General features: G+C 51.2%; 2 protein-coding genes across 2 annotated transcripts; one reads left to right on the top strand and one right to left on the bottom strand.

Annotated features, from left to right (window-relative positions):
* Positions 1 to 296: 296 nt before the first annotated feature.
* Positions 297 to 5,092, bottom strand: LOC128083128 (ankyrin repeat domain-containing protein 40-like). The gene is made up of 5 exons (XM_052688097.1): positions 4,845 to 5,092; positions 4,183 to 4,331; positions 3,112 to 3,582; positions 2,403 to 2,578; positions 297 to 1,755 (listed from the first exon to the last, which is right to left on the bottom strand). The coding sequence occupies exons 1-5, from the start codon at positions 4,970 to 4,972 to the stop codon at positions 1,612 to 1,614; spliced, it is 1,068 nt and encodes a 355-aa protein (XP_052544057.1). The 5' UTR covers positions 4,973 to 5,092; the 3' UTR covers positions 297 to 1,611.
* Positions 5,093 to 18,503: 13,411 nt separating this feature from the next.
* WFIKKN2 (WAP, follistatin/kazal, immunoglobulin, kunitz and netrin domain containing 2) lies at positions 18,504 to 20,335 on the top strand. The gene has a single exon (XM_052688124.1). The coding sequence runs from the start codon at positions 18,593 to 18,595 to the stop codon at positions 20,033 to 20,035; it is 1,443 nt and encodes a 480-aa protein (XP_052544084.1). The 5' UTR covers positions 18,504 to 18,592; the 3' UTR covers positions 20,036 to 20,335.
* The last annotated feature ends 2,321 nt before the right edge of the window (positions 20,336 to 22,656 follow it).

Below are 22,656 nucleotides of genomic sequence, written 5' to 3'. Positions count from 1 at the left end.
TAAATCTGCTTGTGTCTTCAAGCTTAGTCTATTAATTGGATGTTCAGTTGTTCTGTGGTTTGGCATCCTGACACCACTTTTATTTCTCATTTAAAAATGTACTGCTGTGTGATTTTATTTTTTTTTTGTCTTTTTCAAAATGGTGATGAAACATCAAACTGGTTCTGTCCCCTGTTATCCTGCCCTCCCCCTGGGCCAGGGACCTGGGCAAGGAAACATCCCTGCTTCATGGAGCCGGGTGCAGTGCAGGTCTGTAGCACTAACAGCAGCGGTTGGAAGAACAGAGACTTCTGGAGTTTGTTTCAGTTGTTGTTAACAAGTTTATTGTTCAAAGAAAGCAAAAGGAAATAACCCTGAAGTAGTGTGCCTTAGAGTTTATCAAACTGCATAAAATATACAAAAATATTTCTCTGAATGCATAGACTTCTTATCACAGTCAAATCACAATTAATGTTTTAGTCTCCTCTTGTTAACAGTTACTCCTTGTCAAAACCGGAGCAAAGAAAGCTTTAAGACCAGCTGCTCCTACAGCTGCACGTCCAGTAATTAGTAGAGGCAGTCTTCACAGTGATGTCCTAAATACAGGAGCTGGAAGCAAATAACACCCAGTGCAGGTTTGGAGCAGTTATTGCATGTCGTCTGAGCTAGTCTGCAAGTTATCTCATAAAGATGAATGTGTAATGCTATGGTGAAAGTGCCTTTCCTAAGAACAAAGTGGGAGCCCAGGGTGGGAATTCCTGTTTCATAGTGTGTCTTTAGCTTACGAGGAGCCGGGTCTGGGCTTCAGCTCCTGGACCGAGGAATATTCAGTGCATTCATAGTGATAGGGAACAGGGGAAAAGGATGGCAATTGCTTTCAGTCCACTAAGCAAGAGTTTTAAGCCCAAGTAACTTAATGGGAAGCCTGAACAGCAGAGGCTCAGCTGCCTCTTGGCTGCTTTTCTCTGAAGTGGGTGCTGATAGTGGCGTCCCTCCCAGGGCCCTGCACTGCACAGTGGTGCTGGGAGCCAGCATGGGCACAGGGCATCGCGCTGCCTGCTCGTGTCTGAAGGCAGCAGGGTCTGCACCACAGGGACAAGGGAAAACTTCTTAAAACTGTGCTACTGCTGAGGTGCAGGGGTGGTTGGAGTGTGGGTGCCTTGGGATGGCTGGCACAATTCCCTGAGCAGTGCTGCTGCCTGCTCCTGTCCCCAAAACACTGCTTTAATGCCACACAGTGTTTGTTACTGTCCGTGTTACTCCTGCACTGCAGGCCTGGGCCTGAAGGGGGGCATGAAAGCCATTTCCTGATTGTCTTTTCCATCACTGCTGCTTGGTTCAAGGAGGGGGAGTACTCTGCAGAATTTCTTTGCTGCCCTCTGCTGCTTCATACAACTAAAGAACTTAACTGCATGGGAAGCATGTGATCTTAGTATACAAATGAGGTATCCTGAATTATCTGGATATAGTACCAAGTAAGAAAAACAAAAGCAAAGGGGGATATTAAATACCAAAGACATTATTAGTTCAAATATTAGCCCTAGCAGTAACTTAAGGTTCCCCAGATGCCCATTCACTGCCTCCCCAGGGCAGCAGTGTATAACCATTGTGCTTCCACGCTGCAGGTAGCACTCAGTAGGTCAGCTTGGAGGCTCTGCTGTTGTAGCACGATCTCTCAGTCAAAGCTGGTGCAGCATTTCTGAAGGGAGAGCTGTCGCTTCTCACAAGAACCAACTCCAGCTCTTGGAAGTCCTGCAGCCTGGCGACATCCTTGTCCTGAGAGAGTCAGAACAATTGCCCTCAGCATAGCTGGCCGTGCTTGGCACGTACTTAGAGTAGCTAAAGAAAGTGAAAACTAAAATTGGGGAATGCAGATGCGATGATAGGAATACGTGATGGACAAAAAGCAGCCCTGTCAGTACATGCTCTCAAAGCATGGTTTTGTTCTCTTGAGCCTTGTTATAATTTGGCTGTGTTTATGTAACTGAAGTCAGAGTTGGGCCCAAACACGTTTCCTTTACAAACTACAGAACTATCTTTGGACCGTAAGAGATGCTTGTTTGCTAAAGGCTTATCTATAAATTACGCAAGTACCAGTCTCTGGTATTTCTTCCCCTAATATTTTTCTCTTTAAACAAGCTAATACTGAAGTCCTACATGGCAACCGTGTTAGTGCACTAATGTACCCTGATATATTAAAAAAGAAAATGGATCTAACATTCCGTGTACTTGAGGAGCTGAAATAATGGCTTCTTTTGACAATATTTGAAGTGAGGTGCAGGACCAGTCCAGTGTCCTTTCAGGTTTGTGAGCTTAAGTGGTTTTGTTTTTTAGCATGTCACACTTTGCTGATGACTCACAGAAATGTCTTTGCTGGTGCCTGCAAAGCACTCAGTCAGATCATCCCCCACTCCACCTCCTACCTTTCTCAGCACTGTGTTTGGTAGCTTCCTGATCCTCTCTACGTGCTGAGGATTAATGCCCAGCTCACAGCAGCTCACTCTGAGCAGATCTTGGTACGTCAGCTCCTGTCTGTCCAGTTCAATTTCAATGAAGTCGTCGTCTCTGAGGTTCTGCACTCTCACCTTAAGCACGAGTTCTGAATTAAAACAACAAAAACTGATTAGTTATTTCCCTAACAACTGGAGAAAACCAAACTACAGTATCACAATTATCTTTTGAGCTCAGGTTGTACAATGCAGTGTCTGTTGCCTCACTGCGCAATGAAGGGAAGCGTTCATTCAGAGCAGCTGCAGCTGAAGGGTGCAGGCTGGCAGTGCAGCAGTCTGACCCACCCTGCTGCCACCAAACCACCGTGCTCTGTTCTGTGCTACGTCATATTTTGCAAAATGTGAGGTTTTCTGTTGCTTAGTCATAACAACTGATATTTTCCAGGTGTAGAGGAATAGAGCGTGCAGAGCATCACTGTGTTTAAGATACAGTACAATAGCTATTCTTTCTTACACGAGCAGGAAGAAATAAAAGGTCTGTGTATCGTCTGTGGATTTGTGGCCAAAGAAATCAACATCCCCACCTCTGGTCAACATTGTGAAACTGGAACAAATCCTTAACTTCACCAGTAACAAAAACATGGAACAGTGCAACAGAAGGATGAAAATTGCCCTTTGTTACCTTGCACGTTGCATGGGAAAGTTCCAGTAAAGAAGAAGGGCTGAAATGCAGGCGCAGGCCCAGGCGGTGGGCGGCTGCTCTGCGGCACGGCCTGGCTGGGTGCTGCCGGCACAAACAGAGCCGAGCTGCGTGCTGGGGGCTGGCAGGAGCTGCTCTGTAGCCCCAGCTCTGTGCATTCTGCAGCTGAGGGCACAGCCGGCAGGACGGGCAGCTGTGCTGCAGCAGGAAGGCTGTCCTCACTGGAGCACCGCGTGGACGCGCACACGCTTTCAACCTGGGCTGCTGAGGAACGAGGACTGATATCGCTCTGGGAAGCTGGAGAGATGGAAGTGCTTTCATTTGGAGATTCTGAGCTGGGCGGGGGGCTTTCATCTGGACAGCTGTGAGGGAACGGCGGGGCGGCCGGACAGCTGGCAGCAGCTGGGGGGGTCACAGCGCTGACTCCTTGACAGTCCTCTTCTTCTTCTGTGACTGAAGTTCAGCAATGGGGCATAGGGGATAAAGAGAGAAAAGCCACTGTGTAACTGAATTCATCTCCCTCATTGAATACAGTTTTCATACTAAAGATACATCAAGTCCAACGTAAATAATACAAGGATAACACTACATTTTAAGGATGCAACATCAGGAAGACAAGTGGCTATGAAATGAAAGAAAATCAAGAGAAACGCAAATTTCTCTGAAATGTACTATTTAAAACAAAGTAGGAGAAGAAAAGCCATTGAAAAATGGCGTTTCTAGAAGTGCAGTTCCTGTTACTCCAGAGCTGACCAGTGGTATTTTGCTGTATCCCATTCTGCAATGCTTTAAATGCAGCACTGCAAATGGTTTGTTACAGCCCACATTACATACAGGGCATTAACAGCGCATCTCCGGTGAGGGGATGCAGCTCCAGGCCTCCTCCCGCCCCGCAGCCCCGCAGGAGGCCGAAGGAGGAGTTGGGAACTCGGCTCACGATGAAACCACCGGGCGGGAGGCGAGCGGCAGGCGCCGTTCCCCGAAGCCACGGAATCGGATGCGGCCCGAGCCGCGCGGGACGAAGCCCTACGAAGCGCGAAGGCGGGGCGGTACCTCCCAGAATCCTGCGGATGTGCGCTTTGGCCGTCAGCTGCTCGGCCAGCTGCCCCGCGCCCGTGGGGATGCGGCGGTCGGCGCCCGCGTCCAGCAGCAGCGCCACCACCGGCGCGTGGCTCCGCTTGCAGGCCCAGTGCAGGCAGGTCCTGCGGAGGGAAGCGGCGCCGTCAGAGCCTGCGGGGCGCAGCGCACACGGCGCGGGTTCCCGGCACGGAGCACCGAAAGGTCCTTCAACTCCGCTCCTACGGTTCTATGAACCCCTGGAGCCGCGATGCTCTCCGGGCCGCGCTTTGCCCCTCCGCGGTTCTCTAGCGCAGTGGCAGCGGGAGGAAGGGCGACTCGGAGCCGCCGAGCTCAGCGTTTCTTTCCGTGTCACTCCGGGATGCGGAGGAACCGCTCCTCGGGTACAGCGCGGCCGCGGCCCATCCCGCAGCACGGCATCCCACAGCACAGCACGGCATCCCGCAGCACAGCACAGCACAGCACGGCATCCCGCAGCACAGCACAACACAGCACGGCATCCCACAGCACAGCACAACACAGCACGGCATCCCACAGCACAGCACGGCATCCCACAGCACAGCACAGCCCATCCCACAGCACAGCACAGCACAGCACAGCACGGCCCATCCCGCCGCAGGCCCCTCGCCGCCCCTCACCAGCCGTCGATCTCGTTACGGGAGTTGACGTCCGCCCCCGCCGCCAGCAGCCGCCGCACCTCCTCGGCGTCCCCGAGCGCCGCTGCCTCCCGCAGCCGCTCCTGCAGCTCCTCCGGGCCGCCGCTCATCGCTCTCCCAGGCGCGGACCTTCCTCGGCTCCGCCGCCCCACCCGCGGCCGCGGATCCCGTCACAGATACGCGGCGTTACGCGGGGCCGGGCGGCCGCCTCCGCTCCCCGCCGCTCCGCCGGGCCCCCGCCGCCCCGAGCCCGGCCCCGCGCTGCCTCCTCGCTGCCGCCGCCATTTTGTGCGCGGGGCCGCGCGTCGCATCCGGCCGTGCCGTCCTGCTACCGCCGTCCGGGAGGATCGGGCCGGCCGGGACGCGGCGGCGCGTTGCCCCGCGGGCAGCTCCCGCTCCTTCCCGGCCCATCGGCGCCACAGCTCCGAGCGATCCCTGCTCCCGAATCCATGCGGTGCGGCGGCTCCCTGCGGCCACCGCTAGGGGGCGGTGCGGCACCGCCGGGTTGCGCTCCCCGCTCCGGCCCCGGCGCCGCTCCCACCCCGCGGAGCGCCAGGCTGTGCGCGGCACTGACCTCGCGGTTACACAACGCGCCGCTGCCCGCAGTCATAAGATTTCCTCCCGCGAGAAAGGCTGCAGAAGAGGATTAGGACTCAACGCTCCCGCCTGCCGCCTTTGCCCTTCCTGCTCTGAGTCTCGGCCCAGCCTCCCCCTTACCCTGCTTTCTGCCGCTAGCATACATGCATCACAACCGAGCGAGGCCGAGAACTCGGCCTTCCCTCCCTCCTTTCCGCTCTGTCAGGCGACAGTCCGCCATCTCAACCCGCGTGTGATTTCTGCACACTGAGCAGCAGGTCTGTGTGCCCATGTTGCACCACAGCAGCTGCTGGCCATCAGCTGGGATCTGCACTCTGCTACCCAAAAGACACCACACAATTGGCTTCCTAAATGTCCCTCTGAAATGCCCTTGACCTTCAATAGCAGCACACCGAGCCCCTGCTCTGAGCCATAGCTAGAGGTGGAGGCACAGGAGGAGTCCAAGGCAGTGATATTTGGTTTCCATTGGGACTCATGGATGCTCACCACCTGTATTCACCTCCCTTTTGGTATCAGTGGGAACAGCAGCACACACAGCAGTGCCAAGCAGAGCTGAGATGCGAGGCACTTTGACAGCTTGCGGCGCACAGCAGCCATCAGGGACCCATCCACAGCAGCTTTGGGCCATCCTTTGTCCTCAGAAGTTTCCTGGATTTAATTGGCTAACTTGTTAGAGCTGCCTTTTTGCACACTGCTGGCTGGGGCTGAGCTTCTGCAAGGGTTCTTTTCTCCTTTTTTGGTGAAACCACCATCCATGCATTAGGTTTGAGCTCCTTTTTTCCTCATTTTTAAGGCTTATGAATTCTTTCACTCCTTCCACATTTCAGGTTTAATTCCCCAGCTCTTTTAACCAACTGCTCAGCCATTTAAAGTTATTATTAAGCACTGTTTCAAAGGTTTAACCCCCAGTTCATCAGTGAGCATAGACACAGCTGTATTGCTGCATTTGAAACACTCATTCCCCACCCAAAAAACATCTCTGAGGATTTTCACCAGCCTTGTACTGACAGTAAGGTACTGGAAAATGCAGGGATAATCCAAAAATGTACCCATCACATTTAAAGCACAACTGCACACACAGCTATGAAGCCATAGAGCATGAAGGGGCGCGCAGACGCAGGGCTGGTGAGGAATGAAGGAGAAATGAATTGAAACCCAAGCCCAGTACTGACACTGGGCTAAGCAAACTCTGCCTTTCTTTTGCCCTAAGCTCACAGCTCCTCCAACTGAGTAGGAATTGATGCACAGATGGTGGTACAAAGTGCTGGGAGAGATGGCAACTCTCATATTTTTCCAGCACGTTCTCCTCTTCCCTTCATTTTTGCTAGATCTGCTCAGCCTGACCAATCCCTTCAAAAATCACGCAGATCTATTTGTGCAGTTGTTGATTTGACATTGTTCCTATCTGCAGGGCAAACAAATCACCTCTGAACAAACAGGGACCTGGAACCTGAGGGGGGTGGTACATCAGCTCAGGGACTTGCGGTTAAGAAGTCTGGTAGATTTTGATAACAACTGGAAATTGTTCAGTGGATTAGCAGCTGAAGCCAGTTTGGCTTGGAGCAGTGACAAGCCTGAGCTGCAGTGCGTGGATCCAAACTTCTGCCCTGGGTTGGGCCCAAAGCCCCCCCTGGGCTGAGCGGTGTCCAACCCAGAAAGCGAGCAGCCGAGGGGATCCCCGGCTTTTCGCCGGACGTTCTGCCGCGTTCCTCCCTGCCCAGGCCTGAAGGCCCTTGCTTTGCTCTCCAGGGCCATGGAAGCGGCCTCTCAGGGGCGCGTGGGGTTCCTGCTCAGAGTCCTGCCTGCACCTTTGGAGCCAAGATGCTTCTGTGGGTCTGCTCCAAGTTCAGCTCCCGATGGCCTGTGTAGGAAATCCACGTGCTGTTAGCAAGACGCTGGAAACAGCTCACCTGCATTCACAAAGGCAGCACTAAGGTTTAGGCCTTGGCCAGCAAAATCTTGTACCTGTGGGGCTGTGGTTCTGTCAGGAGATCCTGCCCCATGCAGAAGACCAGAGCAAGGCCTAGATTCCTCTTCAGTTGCATTTTAACCATCACAGAGGAAGCCATGAGTTACAACCAGTCACACTCGGGAGCTTCGCCCTGTGCCCTCCTCGCAGTGCTGAGGTGCAGCCAGCTGAAGCTACGCATCAATTAGAAGCTCTCCATTGACTTGGATGGGCTTTCTACCAGACGCTATTCAATTCCACAGAGTAATTAGCAAAGCTGTAACTAAAGAGGTCTCCATGGAGATTGACAGCATCACCTCTCAGCTGGTACATTCTCTGCCTCCTATTCTAAATTTGTTCTTGCTGTCTTCCTGGCTCTAATCCATAAGGTTTGTTAAATCTTCCAACGTTTGTGATACATCAAAGCCGTGGAGAGAAGGGCAAAGGCAACTGGGGAGGGAGCAGAGAAGGAAATAACCCGGTGCTATAAGGAAAAGAACAGAAACTGTTCAGACACACAGAGTTTTGAGAATGGGATTAGGCAGAACAGCACCTCTGCCTGCCTGTCACTCGCAAATTCTTGCTAATACTTTAGGAGCTTATTGGACTCAGCACCAAACACCCAAACAGACTAATCTGTATTATAGACACATAATCAAAGTCACAAGGTTTTACATAATATATATTGGTGACACAAGAAGTGTTTGTTCGCATAATTTTGTCATCAAGATTAGCAGCCATGAAAGCCCCTACTGTGCACTAACCTGGTTTTCTATGGCCACTCCATTGGTATGCAGCGATTCCTCAAAGAAATCAGAAGGCACTGAGAAAGTGCAAACCAAGTACGTGCTCTGAAGCAGCAGCATGAGTAGATGGCAGAGCAAGGAGTGGGTTCAAGGTGGATGATAATGCCATACCAACAAATCTGATCATTTAAAAAATGAATTTGTTTATGAAGTGCACGAAAGTGTATGGAAAGTCTGTTTTTTCCACTGCACACACAGAGCTGCTTGTAAGCACAGAGCTGCAGTCACAGCTCCAGCCGTGGGTAGCAGAGGCGATGTAAAGATTTTGCAGGCACACGGGTCAGCTCATTGTCATGCCTGAGGCACAGCAGAGCAAAGCAAAGGTCCTGTGAGGGTGCCCCACATCCTCCCATCCCACTCCAGGCAGCCTGGCCAGAGTTCACCCCTCTGAACTGAAGCGCCCCACAAGGAATCCCATTGCCCTAAGTGTCCCCACAGCCAGAGCTGTGCCAGCAGGACGCCTGCAGTGCAAACCGGTGCTCAGGAGGGCTGAGCTGTCCTCTGGGTTCGCAGCAGACCACGCGTTGCTCCCATGTGAAGCTGAACTCGCTCCTGAAAGCTGCTTTGTGGAGCAGAGCTCTGGGCTGCCTTCAAGCTGAAGAAAAACCAAGCACTGGGTGGGATCTCCGGAGGGTTGGCTACAAACTCACCCCACTCTGCTTTGAAATCAGGAGAATATTTACCATCTTCATCCAGCAGAGGAGAAAAAAAAAAAAAAGCCCTCATTATGGAACACGTTTGAAACATTTGCCTCTAATGCTGCTACAATTCCTTTGTACCTCATGACTCACAGAAGACCTGCTGCGTTCACCATTAAAACACAGCCTCAGCAATTGGTCCCAATTGGTCTGATAACAGAGCGAGCACAACACACCCAGGGATACAAGAGCTATTAAACCATATGCATCTCTTAAACGTCACCTGCAGTTGCTGTGCCGTCACATCAAGGCTGCTTATCTCCAGCCCTGCCAGCAAACAGCGAGTGCTGCAGCTCATCAGGTCCCACTTTGCTGCAGGTGGACTCCTCGTGCTGCACACAGGGAAACATTAAAAGGAGAGCGTGCACTAATAAGCTGAAATCAGAATGAACAGCAATGGAAAAAAAGCCACAAAATACAAACATCCTGTCGGCAGGGCAGGCAGGAATCCCACACATGAAGACCCATGGAAGCTGAGCATCACAGCTTGGCAGGCAGCACCTGCCAGCTGTCTGTGTGCTCAGCTCCATGCCCTGTTTGTACCATTGTCTGCATTTGGTCACCATTGGGTGTTTCCAGTAGTGGTGCCAGTGGCCCAAAGCAGATGTAGGAGCTGCAGCTGGGGGCCTTCACCCAGGTTTGGGCTCTGCAGGGCACAGCATGTCGTGGAGCTGGTGGTGAAGGAGCACACAGAGCACTGCAAGCTGAGCAGCTCAGGATCCAGGGCTGCTAAGACGCCCAGCTCTGGGTGAGGGGCTGCTCCAGGCACAGCCTGCACTGCAAGTGAGATCCGGGAGTGGGGGTGTGCAGCCAGGCAGAAGAAGGCAAGAACTCTGAAGCTCAGATGATTTTTGTCCTAATTTAGATTTAAACTCCAAAAAGACAAAGTTGACGATGAGGATTTCATGGTATTTGCAGAAATAGAAATAGTTCCATTTTGTGAACATTAGTTATTGTTTATAGCTGAGTTTTGGATACCAAACCCTCAGAGGAGCTCCGGCACTTCCAGGTTATCCATAGAGGCTCCCAGGGCCCCGAGCTGCTGCAGGTTGGAGGGTCTGGTGAAACCTCTGCTCTGCTGCAGCCAACTTTGCAAGAAGCACAGAGATGGGCAAATCTGCAGCAGTTTTATTTTACTTCACAGCATTGCAGCTCAGACCTCCTTCACTGAAGGGTTTGTAGCTTCCTAAAAGGAGCAGCTCAGAGTGGTGATGAGATGCTACCTGCACATGGAAGTTGCAGGGAATTCAGTACAAACTTCGGCTTTTCAAGGGGGAAACATGGGGGCTGGGGGCTTAAATTAGCAGCTCTTGCACAGCAGCTTAAAGCTGTGCAGCTCACATAAGTCGACTCACATCACAAACAAAAGCAACGAGATGCTTCTCTATTAAATTAGGTTTTTGAAAAGCAAACAGTGCCTGTGGGGTTGGAAGAGGAGTCTCATACTGCAGCCTTTCATGGCCGCCGCTGTGTGATTCTCAGCAAGTGGCTTCCTCTCAGCTATAAATTCCTTAAAATAAATAAGGAAGGTTGAATTAGGGTCACTTGCAGACTGAAGCGGGTCTGCACAATGGGTTTAATGATATTCATTAGCCTCCTACAGCAGTACATGTGGAACTAAATTAGCTGACGTTCCTGGAAGGATGTTCCACGCTCTGGTGAAAGATGAGCTGAGCCTACATCAGGCCAACGCTGGCGCTTTTACTCTGAGTTTGCATTCAAATAGAGCTGAAAGCAAGAAAATCTGAAGATCACCACTGAAATGCTGTAACACCATAATGTGATGGAGAGCACAGCAGTAACAGCAGAGTGGCACAACCCTAAGCCACAGCGAATGATAACAAGCCCAAATGCAGCAACCAAAGACACAGAAACAAAGGAAGAAAAACCATTACCTTTAAAAAGCCTCAGGTACACAGAGCTCTCCAGCAAGATGCCCTCACCTCCCCCTGCCAGCCCTTAAATAAGGGCTGGGAAGGGGTGGATCCTGGCTCCATCCCTGCTGATCAATCAGGTACATTGCATGCAGCTGAGATCCCCTGGGCTGGCTCTGTCTTCCCAGCAAGTGCTCCATCACTGCTTCAGGCCCTGACTCAGCATTTCCACTACAACCACCAACCACCAAGGCATCTGTTCACCACTGAGGATCGCATCTATGGTGTACGCAGAGCAGCAGTGCTGCAAGACTGGCGCTTTTCTGTTTGCTCCCTTTGCCAGAGTGTCCTTAGGTGCTGTTATCCAGACTAACAATCCTGATGTAAGGCAGGATGAATGCATCCCCAACATTTGACCTTTGCAGTCTTTACAACCCAAAAATACCAGCTGCATGGCCTCCCTGAATTATCTATGGGATATCTGAGCATTACCACAGAGAGACAGAGAGACAGAGAGACAGGGTGGTGGAAAGTAGGCTCCTGCACCCAGCTTCCTGCATATCTCACTGATAACGGGTTGATTCTCTTCCTTTGTACCCTCTTTGCCTCTTGCAGTGCTGTTTCAAACAGAATAAACCTAGCAATAATGAACCATCATCAAACTGGCAATTGCTTCCTGCCCGGCTTACGTTAGCAGAGAAAGCAAATGATGATTAGTCGTATGTCTGCACTCAAAGATAAAACCCCTGAGCAGAAGCCATCTGCCAAGGCATAAAACAATAATTCTGGCACCGGCCTCGTCTGAGAGCAGTGCCATCAGCCCTCACCGAAACAACGCAGCGCAGGCCTAATGCTGAGCTCTAGCAGGTGGCCCATAACCCTATAATAAACTCCCTGACGTTATTGATTTTTCCCCCCGAACCGATCCCTTTTGTCTAACTACATTAACTTCTGCTTACTGAGCATCTGCACGCCAGGCAGGGCAGGATGCGCAGCCATGGTGGCTCATTGTGGTGAGCAGTCACTGCTCTGAACGTGCCCCACACCTGTCCTGCGCGTGGTTATCTGCTCACATGGCTCATTTCTGAAGCCAGAACCAGCACCTGTGGGTAATTGCAGGGAACGCTGACAGGAATCTTAACTAGTGGCAATGTAAAATATGCTTCCATTGCTAATTACACATACAAATAGCCCCACAAATAGGTTCCAGGCACACCGGTGCATGCCTTCAACCCAAATATGCCTCTGGAGGTCCCTGAGTCTACTACAGCCTTCGCTGTGATGTGCAGAGGTGCATCGCACGATGCCTGCAATCCTGCCCTCTTGGCCAGCCCATGGCCAGGGCGGGTGTGAGATGCGCTGCTCTGAGCATCCCCCGTGGCCCAGGCTCCAAGCAGGTCCCAGCGGTGTCAGTGGGCGCCATGCAGCACTCACAGGGAAGACGTGGCCCTTTGCAGGTCCTGGGGAAACTAAAGCCAAGGCTGCAGAGTCATCATCCATATTTTGCAGTGGGTTTGGAAGCAACGTTACTGCTTGAGACAAGAGCTTGGCCACTGCGCTCCTAAAGGGACCTGGCAGCGAGGCTCCCTGTGAGACGCTGAGCTACCTGCCATTCACACCGTAAGCTTTGTGGGCAGAATGCAGCACTGCTCCTTTCTGGATGAGACAGAGGTTTTTTCAAAAGCACTTTTCCACTCAGCGACATTCGGGTCTGTGAGGTGACCAGGGCCGCCGAAGGCCCATGAGGGGCTGTGGAAGACGGGGCTCCCCGTGAGCTCAGCCCCCGATGCCCTCGGAGGCCTCACCGTGAGGCAGAGGCTCCTGCAGCCCGTTCCCGGTGCAGCTGAAGGCACGGAGCGCAGGGGCTCCCGGTGGCACAGCGCAGTGAGCGAGCTGCCAGCCGGCGGTGCTGAGCGATGGCCTGGAGAGGGGCCGCTGCGCCTGTGTGCTGTGTTTGTGTTGGCAAAGCGGGCTCCGAGTGGCTGCCGGCCCAGGCAGCACGAGAGGGCGAATTCGCAAGGGCCCCTTCGCCATGGCAGAGATCAATGGAAGAAGGGAGGCTGAGCACTGCGGGGTGGCAGCTCCTGCCAAAGCCCTTCCACAGTAACGCCAACAAACCCATCTGCCACCGCCTGGCAACTCCAGGTGAGGATTGCTCGTTTTGCCTCATAAATACCATCAACAGCTTACTGTTCCTTCCAGAGCAGTTTAAAAAGCAGCACCTCAACCGTACTTTATCCCGTTTCCCTCCTCAGATGGAGGGGGCCACAGCAAACATTGGATCAGCGCTTGGCACGGTGGAGAGGGGCAAGGACATCCCACTGGAGCTTGGGAAGAGTAAGATAAAGGGCAAAGAAATTATCATCAATGAAAACAGCAGCAGTTAGGTCAATTGTAGGTCACAGCCCTAACCAGGAGCCTGGGCATCCTGGGATGGATTTCAAGGCTGTGGTGCAGTGTCGGATGGGCATCTGTGTAGAGTGGGCTGCATGAGGAATGAGCCCTCAGTGAAACCCCAGGGATGCTGGGTGCATTAATCCCACAGAGCCCAGCTGACCCAGGGCTGTCTGTGTACTCGTGTCACCTCCTGGATGTGCCAGGCTGGGTCACGGCCTTTTGGTGATGTCCTGGCTGTGACAAGGCAGCTGACGAGTTATTCAGAGCCCTCACTGCTTCCTCCGACCTTGGGAGCTGCCTGCCCCCATCAATGGGAGATTTGTGGGGCTGTTGTCCTCACTGCCGGTGAAGTTTGAGTGGCCAAGGGCTCCTCGTCCCTGCAGCAGTGGGACGCAGGGGGACACAATGTCTGTCCATGTCCATTGGATCCAGGCAGGGTTTGATTCCCTATAAGGCTTCTTCTGAAAAGGTTTGGCTGAAAGCCTGATTTCTCCGTTAACAGAAATCTCCTATGCCTAATTAATGTCAGTCCCATCCAACTGCCCCTCCAGATGGATACATCTACCCACTCCTTTTTTATCTCCATCAGTCTGGAGCTGAATATATTCTCATGTTAAATATGAGAATACGAAACGTGGGTGCCAAAAGACACAAGAGGAGTTACCTGTTCTGTGAGAAGATCCCTCTGGATGGAGGTGGCCATAGCAGAGCAAAAAACTGCTCTGTTTGCCACCAACATGCACCTGGTCCTTCAGAGCCCTGCTCTACTCCCCCATGGCTGAAACACTCACCTGGGTCACCAATCCTCAGTCTGGAAGGGGAAAAATAAATCAGAGTTATTCCTTCCCACTTATAGGCAGTCTCACTTAGGATGCACCCCTGGGTCTCTTATCAGCACGGTCAGCACATGCAAGAAGGTGGCTTTGTGGCACCAGGCAGGGACCGATGATGCAGACACACATTTGGCCCATCACAGCCCCGGAGGACCTTGGTAGGGGAAAATCACATCTCCAAGGGAGCCACCCCATGGACTGAGGACAAACCCTGCCCTCCCTGTGGCTGTGGGTAAGACCCCGTGCTCATCACCATCACCAGCGCTGTGACAGCCGCTCGGCGAGCCCCTCGTACAGCTGCTTTCAAAGCCCGTCTGTAGTCAGTTGTACAATATAAAGTGTCTTTGTTTAGTCAACAGAACCTCTAATACATGTGATTTTGTTGTTAATAGAGCTGTAAGAATTTTAAGTACCTCTTGGGAATGTGTCATTTTGGGTTGGCTTTTTTAGGCATTGCAGGGTGCTGCGCTTGTCTTTGTAAACAAGTTTTGAATAAAACATTTGCGCACAGCCGCACTTTGTAAAGTGTCATGCAGGTTTCAGGAGTTTCAGAGAGAATAAATCAACTACAAACTGCTGCCTGGTGGTTGACTTCACTCCTTATAAATAGCTAATTTGGACAACTTTTCTCTGCGTGTCAGATGAAATCTAAATGCTGTGCCTATCGTTCCTGTGGGCGCACAAATCCCAGCAGCTTGAGCCCCTCTCATGAGCCCGGGGTGCTACAGAAATGCCATGGGGGGGGGAAGACCCAACCAGGCTGCTGACCTTCCTTTAGAGGAAATTCTCCGGGGGCACCAGCAGGGAAACGCGCCGGGGAGGAGCAGGAACCTCAGCTCCTGGGGCATTCCCACATTCAGGCCCATCCCCAGCAGCTGCTGGTCATTCTGGTTTGCAGCCATCGTCTCTGAAGAGAACGCGGCCCTTTCTCAGCCGTTAGAAACAGCCCTGCTTGACCAAACCCAGCAGCATGGTGGCCATGCATGCCATGCAGATGCAGAGCTTTCCCCACTCGCCGCTCTGCAGAGCCCTGCAGGGATGCAGCTCACCTGGAGCTCCCTGGGCACTGCAAGCAGGGGCTGCTCCTGGCAGGTGCTGAGCAGCTCTGACCTCTGCCACTTGTTTTGAGATTTTGACAAGCATTCAGCATGAAAAGGATCGGCCTCTTGCTGTAATACTCAGTGAATGAGGAACTCGTTTGGCTGAATTTCCACCACCCCCCCTCCTCAAATGCAGAATTGCTGTACATTCCTTTATGCAGGTTTCCATAGAGTTGAACTTCTACTTTTTTTTTTTTTTTTTTTTTTGTGGCCGTTAAAGGGGTCAGCAGTCACTGAACGCCGGGATCTCGCTGTTGGGAAATGGGGGGTGGAATTTGGCCACAATTTAACATCTTGCCGGTGGGGTTGGAGGGTGGCATTCAAAGCAGCATCCTGGAAACCTCAGCACCACAGAGCAGAAAAAAGCCTGGAGGAGCCCAGGGGAATTGTGAAGACATTCTGCTTTGCAGATCCTAAGTTTAAATAAGTTATTTCTTCCCTACTTAACTGGGTTAAAATATGATATTCTAGCTTTAATTGCTTCAATCCTATTACTGGTTCCTTTTAGCGAGTGATTGTGCAGCCCCTTGCCGTGGGGAAATCCCCTGATCGCGGGTCCCTGTTATTCAGACAAGTACTCTTTCAGAAGTAAATGCCATTCTTAGCATAGGGAAGTACTTTAGGTCTAAAGGGGTTAAGAAGGCCTCCCTGCATTCAGAAACATGCAGGGGTCCCACCGTGCCAGTTCCAGCCTTTTAAACTCTTTCCAGCTTTTTTTCTTGCAACAAATCTGTCTGACTGCCACCAGGACATAGGAAGCGTGTGCCTGTCAAAGAAATCAAGTTTACTTTTTCTGACTTGTTAACAGAGGCAGGGTATAAATAGGGCTAACGCTGCTCAGACTATTAGCATTTCTCTTAAAATAAGGGGTGACTTCCTAGGACCTTTAATCCAATGAGGTCCAAACCAAGCTGCTCAAGCAGGACAGGCAGCAAAGGAGCTTGCTGAAGCTTTTACAGACATCAGGTGCACTCGGGTTCCTCGAAAATTTAAGGCTGACCAAAAGCAGCCCCCCAGGCAGACAGGCGCTGCCTCCAGCTCGGTCACTGCCGCTGCCCAGGAGAAGTTCTGAGATGGTGTTGGTGTTGTTCACGCGGTGGATGTGGATCTTGCTGGGGAAGAGCAGCGTCCTGTTGCTTCTGGAGGTCTCTCTGCAAGGGAGAGCTTTGCCCCCGATCCGGTACTCGCACGCGGGGATATGCCCCAATGACATGAACCCCAACCTGTGGGTAGACGCGCAGAGCACTTGCAAGAGGGAGTGCGAAGCCGACCTGGTGAGTGATGCGCTTCTGCACATCCGTGCGTGGCGGGCGGTGGGTTTTGTTGGCGTTTGCTGCAGGCGGCAGAGCAGCGGCGCCGCGCCGGACTGAATTCAGACAGCACACGTATTTAATTGACCCATGACCTGTGTGTGACAGACAGGGTCTGACAAGTTATCAGCGAGGCGAGGAGGTGTGTGACAGCTGTCACTCGTGCTGGTGTGGGTACAGAGCTCATTCTGTTGGATCATTTTTCTTGCTTTCTTGTCAAAAGAAACATCAGAATTTGATACTCTGGAACTCGGCGTGCCGTGGGGTCGATCCGCAGTATTTTGCAGCGTCACAATGTTCTTTATTGTTGGTAGCCATCATCAGTGCTTAATACTCCTGTGGGGAGCTGTGTATGAAATCATCTGATTTAACACGTAAGTTGTCAGCCTTTGCTGCACTTGAAACACGAAGCATGCTTGGCGTGCAGAACAGGAGCGCGGTTAAAATGACCAAGCAGATGTTCTCTATGATGCTCCCAGCTCTAAATGTGCTTAACTCACAACCCTAAAACGCATTTTTCAACCTGTCAGCGCTGCAGCTCAAGCTGGCATCTGACAATACCTGCTCTTCCTGCCTCTTACAGCAACAGCAAAGCTCCTGCAGCCCAGAGCAGGCTGACAGCGCACGTACCAGGCAGGAAGGAGTCGCTGTGTCCGTGCTCCATGGCAGTGTTGTTTCTGCAGCGCTGAAAGCAGGGGGAAAAAAAAGAGGGGAAAAAGGCCGGTCATCAAGTGAACAAAGAGATTTGCTCCACGGATCCCATGTGCTATGAATGAAAGTATTCTTTCTACTTTTGCCCTTCTCAATTAAGCCTTCTTTATTTCCACTACCAGGTGCAGCAATGAATATTAAAAGCCTTGTAAAAACCCAGAAGCAGTGGCAGCAGATGATATTGTTTTCATAATTTACTGAAAGCTAGAAGTCACTGGATAAAAATGCTCATTTAGCCTCGTGTGCCTGCAGAGACCTGGGGACTCGTGTGCAGTGCTCTGCAGGCAAACAGACAGAGCCACAAGCTTTGCTAAACCGTGCTCCTTAACCTCATCTGAAACCATTTTGCAACTTTCCTTCTGAAACCTAGCAATGTGCAGCTGGAAATGGGGAAAGAGCTGTGCTATTAGGTCATCTTTTTTCCCAATAAGGAAAGCATACTGCACTCAAGGGAAGCTATTTAGTTTGGCAGCTTAAAAAACACGCTGTTCTCACTTACAGAGAAATTTGGTGGATTTCAGGGGGGTTGTGGAGGTTTAACACACACTGGAAGTGTGCCCTGGTGTGTAGCAAGGTTCTTGGTCACTTAAAGTAATCCATACCGACAGCCGCGTGTCAGTGCACACAAATCAAATACCTTTTCTGTACAAAAGACAAAAATCCTGCTAAAATTAACCACAATTTAGAGCTGACGGTGGCTAATAAATCATCAGAAGAGCGATGCTGCATTTGAACACAGGGCTAAAATAGGACAGAGAAGCCATAACGAGCTGTTTGGGGTTTGTTTTTCTAAACACCATAGAAAAATTATTTTGGGAGCAAGAATTCTCTTACTTTTGAAATATTCTATTATTTCCTCTACAATGCGAACAATTACAAATCCTTGGCAGGTTCACCCCCAGAAGCAGGCTGTTAGTCTCGGGGAATTCAAATAATACTTTACATACTTTTCTGGAAAATAAGACGGATTACTGCCCACAGCCCACAGCCATATGATAAGTCTTTCCATCCGCTCCTGTTTCTCAAGGCTTGTCCTCGGGCATTTCGGAGAGTGCCGAGGGGGGGTTGTTAGCTCTGTAGTCAAGGAATCCATGTGACTCTAGGAGAGACTGACGATGTTTAAGCAGTAGCAATGCATTCTCCTCTCTAGAGGCTTCTCTCGGAGACCTTTGCAAACCCCTGCATGCTGAGCCTCCTCCTGGGAGCTGCTGGAGAGGGTTACACGTTGCTGGCGAGGACTCTGAGTTTTGGACCACGGATCTCTGTGGCAAAACTGGGTCCACTGAACTTGAAGCCTTGAAAGTTTCTGGGCTCTCTGCTTGTTGAGTCCCTGAAGAGGTCTTAGCTCTGTCCCCAGTAACGAGCAGGTTGCTTTCTTTCCCTGCAGGAATGTGAGACCTTCGAGAAGTGCTGCCCCAATGTCTGCGGGACGAAGAGTTGCGTGGCGGCTCGGTACATGGATGTCAAGGGGAAGAAAGGGCCTGTGGGGATGCCCAAAGAGGCCACCTGCGACCGCTTCATGTGCATCCAGCAAGGCTCAGAGTGCGACATCTGGGACGGGCAGCCCGTCTGCAAGTGCAAGGACAGGTGTGAGAAGGAGCCCAGCTTCACCTGTGCTTCTGACGGGCTCACCTACTACAACAAGTGTTACATGGACGCAGAAGCTTGCATAAAAGGCATTACTTTGAACGTAGTCACCTGTCGATACCATCTCACCTGGCCAAACACCAGCCCAATCCCACCAGAAACAACAGCTCGCCCAACTACGGCCTATTCCGAGACGACGATCATCGATATCTTGCCACCGGCCTTGGTGAACAACCCCGTCCATCAGTCAGTCTATGTGGGAGAGACTGTCAGCTTCCTCTGTGATGTTACAGGGAGACCCAAGCCGGAAATTACGTGGGAGAAGCAGGTTGAGGGGAAAGAAAAAGTCATTATGAAGCCAAATCACGTCAGAGGGAACGTTGTGGTCACTAACATAGCCCAGCTGGTCATCTACAACACCCAGCTGCAAGACGCGGGTATCTACACCTGCACTGCCAGAAACAGCGGCGGCCTTCTCAGGGCTGATTTCCCACTGTCCGTCATCAAAGGAGAACCCGCATCCAAAGAAGCTGCCCAGAACAGAACACACTTTCCAACCGATGAGTGCCTGAAGCAACCAGACAGCGAAGACTGTGGAGAAGAGCAGACCAGGTGGTACTATGATGCAAAGAAAAACAACTGCTTCACTTTCATTTACGGGAACTGTAACAGCAACCTCAACCACTTTGAGACCTATGAGAACTGTATGTTAACGTGCATGAACGGCCCAATCAACATTTGCAACCTACCAGCCCTCCAAGGTCACTGCAAAGCCTACGAGCCCAGATGGGCCTACAACAGCTTGACAAAGCAGTGCCAGTCCTTCATTTATGGTGGGTGTGGAGGGAACGAGAACAACTTTGAGAGCCGGGAGGCCTGCGAGGAGATGTGCCCCTTCCCAAAGAACACGCACTGCAAAGCTTGCAAGCCGCGCCAGAAGCTGGTGACGAGCTTCTGCAAAAGCGACTTTGTGATCCTGGGCCGCATCACGGAACTGACCGAAGACCAAGACTCAGGACATGCGCTGGTGACAGTGGAGGAGATTCTCAAAGATGAAAAAATGGGATTAAAGTTCCTGGGGAAGGAACCCCTGGAAATAACGCTCTTCAACATGGACTGGAGCTGCCCGTGTCCCAACATGACCACAGTGGACGGTCAGCTCATCATCATGGGAGATGTCCACAACGGCATGGCTGTCCTACAGCCAGACAGCTTTGTGGGCACCTCCAGCATCCGGCGCGTACGGAAACTCCGTGAAGTCATCCACAAGAAAACCTGCGAGCTTCTGAAAGAGTTTCTAGGATTGCATTAACCTCCTTCACACACGTCAGCCTTCCAGACCTGTGTGTTACGTAGGGCTAACAAGGGCTAGGCTAGTGCACAAACTAAACAAGCTGCTTGAAGATACACTGTAGGAATTATGCAGAACCCTTATTTTAATCCATTAATGATGCTTAGCAACAATGTAGTATGGTCTTTGGCAAGCACATAAAACAGCAGCAAAAGGCTATTAATCTTGCATTGAAATAAATTTGTCCATATAGGAATGCCATTTAACTAGATGACTCACTGCAGTAATTATACAATTTTTATATAGCTTCTATCATATATGACGGAATTCATAGCATTCGTGTAGCTAATTGATACACAGCTAAGTAATATATAATATCAACTTAATCTGTGTCATTTACAGTATGGAAATGTGATGGTAAGTTGTTATAAATAAGTCATGCTCTTGCCTCTTCGTAGCAGCACTAATATATTTCAAGAGAAAAGCCTGTAAATTATTGTCTGTATTTACAGTTGTGCAAATCTAACCAATCTATGCACTATCAGCTTCCTTATTTTAATTCCTAGCTGTTATCCTTTGCATTGTACCTCATTTCTGAATGGCATCTGCTGCCTGTCTAGTAATCCTCATTTGAGAAAATTCCCACAGAGGAACTCCCCAGATCTGAAATGCAGGACAGCAGGTCCATGCAAAAGGCCAAGGCACAATCTCACCCCTGAAATTACTTTTCTATCATAGCAATGTCAGCAAACACTCTTACTCTATTGCACTTTCCTATTTTTGTTTTAATCAGCACGTCGTCTGTCTCGTGCAAACTCCAGGCAAGGAGCTGGCTCTGTGCTGCCAGCTGTCATGCTTTTGAAAATCCTTCACATTTGCAGCATCGCATGCAGCGATGTACTGCTTAATTTCATCAGAAAGCCTGTTTGTGTAGTTGGGAAAGCAAAATAAAAGCAGCCAGAATGAAGTTCAAAATAGGAAAGTGCCACACAGTCTGCAGAATGCATTTTGTGTGCAGTCGTGAAGGCAGTGAAGGGCTGCACAGACACGCAGCGGACGCTTTAAAGGCATTTATCAATCTGATCATTTTAGGGCACACTTTCAAGCTGCCGAAAACATTTTGCACAGAGTCATGTGCACGAATAAAAAGCCTGAGAGACAGCGCGAGCTGTGGGTGTGAGTGTGTGTGTCCTCATTTTGACATTTGCATGCCCAAAACGTGTAACTTTCGCCTATGCAAAAATCCTTAAATAAAGAAAAGGCTGTTCCTGGAAGAAGTCCTTCCTCCGATGGGGAATATCCCATCTGGCAAAGAGGGGAGAGCTGCACGGTGAGTCTTAGCCGTGGCACCTCCTGTTGGGTTGGGTCACCTCGTTGCCCAATGTGCCCCACTGCGGCGTGAGGGCATCTCAGGGCTGGGGAGGGAATCGGAGAGCAGGGAGGGTAAACTGAGGAGGTAAAGGTGGAGCCCATCTCCTGTTTTCCTGAAGGGTTTTGTGCCCAGCAGCCATGCTATGGTCAGGGTCCCCAGGATGGGCTCTTCTGGTGGCCTGGGCTTGAGTTGCGTTCAGAACACACCAGCAGCAGGAGCAGATGTAAGTCTGTGCTTACCTGTACAATGTCAGAAGAGGCTGGGGGGAAGGGAGGGGAGCCTGCATCAGATTGCTGGTCAGGTAAACACCTGCTTATTTTTTCTATTGTATCTTTCTGAAGTGCATGTGAAAAAAATCCCAGTTCAAGATTCATGACGTTTGTGTTCTGCTGAGGGCTGCTCTCTGGAGCCGAGCGCTGCCAGCCCTGTGTCCCCCAGCTGTGCAGCCCTGCCAGATCAGCCTGGGTTGTGGCATCTGTCATTTCCCAGGGAAGCAGTAGGAAGTGGTGAGCTCTTGCCATACCTTCCAACGCTGAGGCCCTGGGGGACAGAGCTTCAATAAAGATTGACTTTGTACGGTTCTTTCTTCCAAAAGCTGAAGGATGGGAGTGGGAGTGTTAGAGAGGCTCTGGAGATGTGCACCCAGTTGTTCCAGAATTTCTGAGAGCAAAAAGTGCCCCTTCGTGGCTTTTCCAGTGAGCACGGCGCTGTGCCTAAGCCTGGGCTCCAACCTGCACACCAAACTGCATGACCCTGAGGCAGGAGGCGCCGTGCCATGGGCGACACATGCAGAGGGAACTCAGTCCCTGGCTGTCCCATGGCACAGGGCTGCCCTAACCAGATCCTCTCTACCTCCTGACCTTGGAGAGCTTAGCTCACCACTCCAAGCTAAAATTTTAGTTCCGCCTCTTAATAAATCCTTAAGAAGCCTAAAATTCAAGTCTGACCAGTCCTCCAGCTGTGGAAAGTACACGCACAGGGCCAAGCACTACAGGGTGTTGTTATAGCCCTAGCAAGGCTAATGGGTGCCTGCGTGTGGCTGCTGATCAGAAAATCTCTCTCGCATTGCTCACACTCCCTTGTCCATCCTGCTCCCTGGGCGCACGTCTCAAGGTGATCCTAAGGTTGTCAGAAATTTGAAGGGGAACGCCCATTTGTATTGAACACATGGGAGAAAAGGAAAAGCCTGTGTGTCTCTCCTGGCCCAGGAGGTGGGCAGGACCCACTGACCCACATCGCCCGGACCAGTGCCTTGTGGGGGAAGGCCTGC

Source organism: Tympanuchus pallidicinctus, unplaced genomic scaffold (genome assembly GCF_026119805.1).
Source record: "Tympanuchus pallidicinctus isolate F22 unplaced genomic scaffold, pur_lepc_1.0 scaffold23, whole genome shotgun sequence".
Classification (NCBI taxonomy): domain Eukaryota; kingdom Metazoa; phylum Chordata; class Aves; order Galliformes; family Phasianidae; genus Tympanuchus; species Tympanuchus pallidicinctus.
This window is presented reverse-complemented; position numbering and strand designations above follow the sequence as displayed.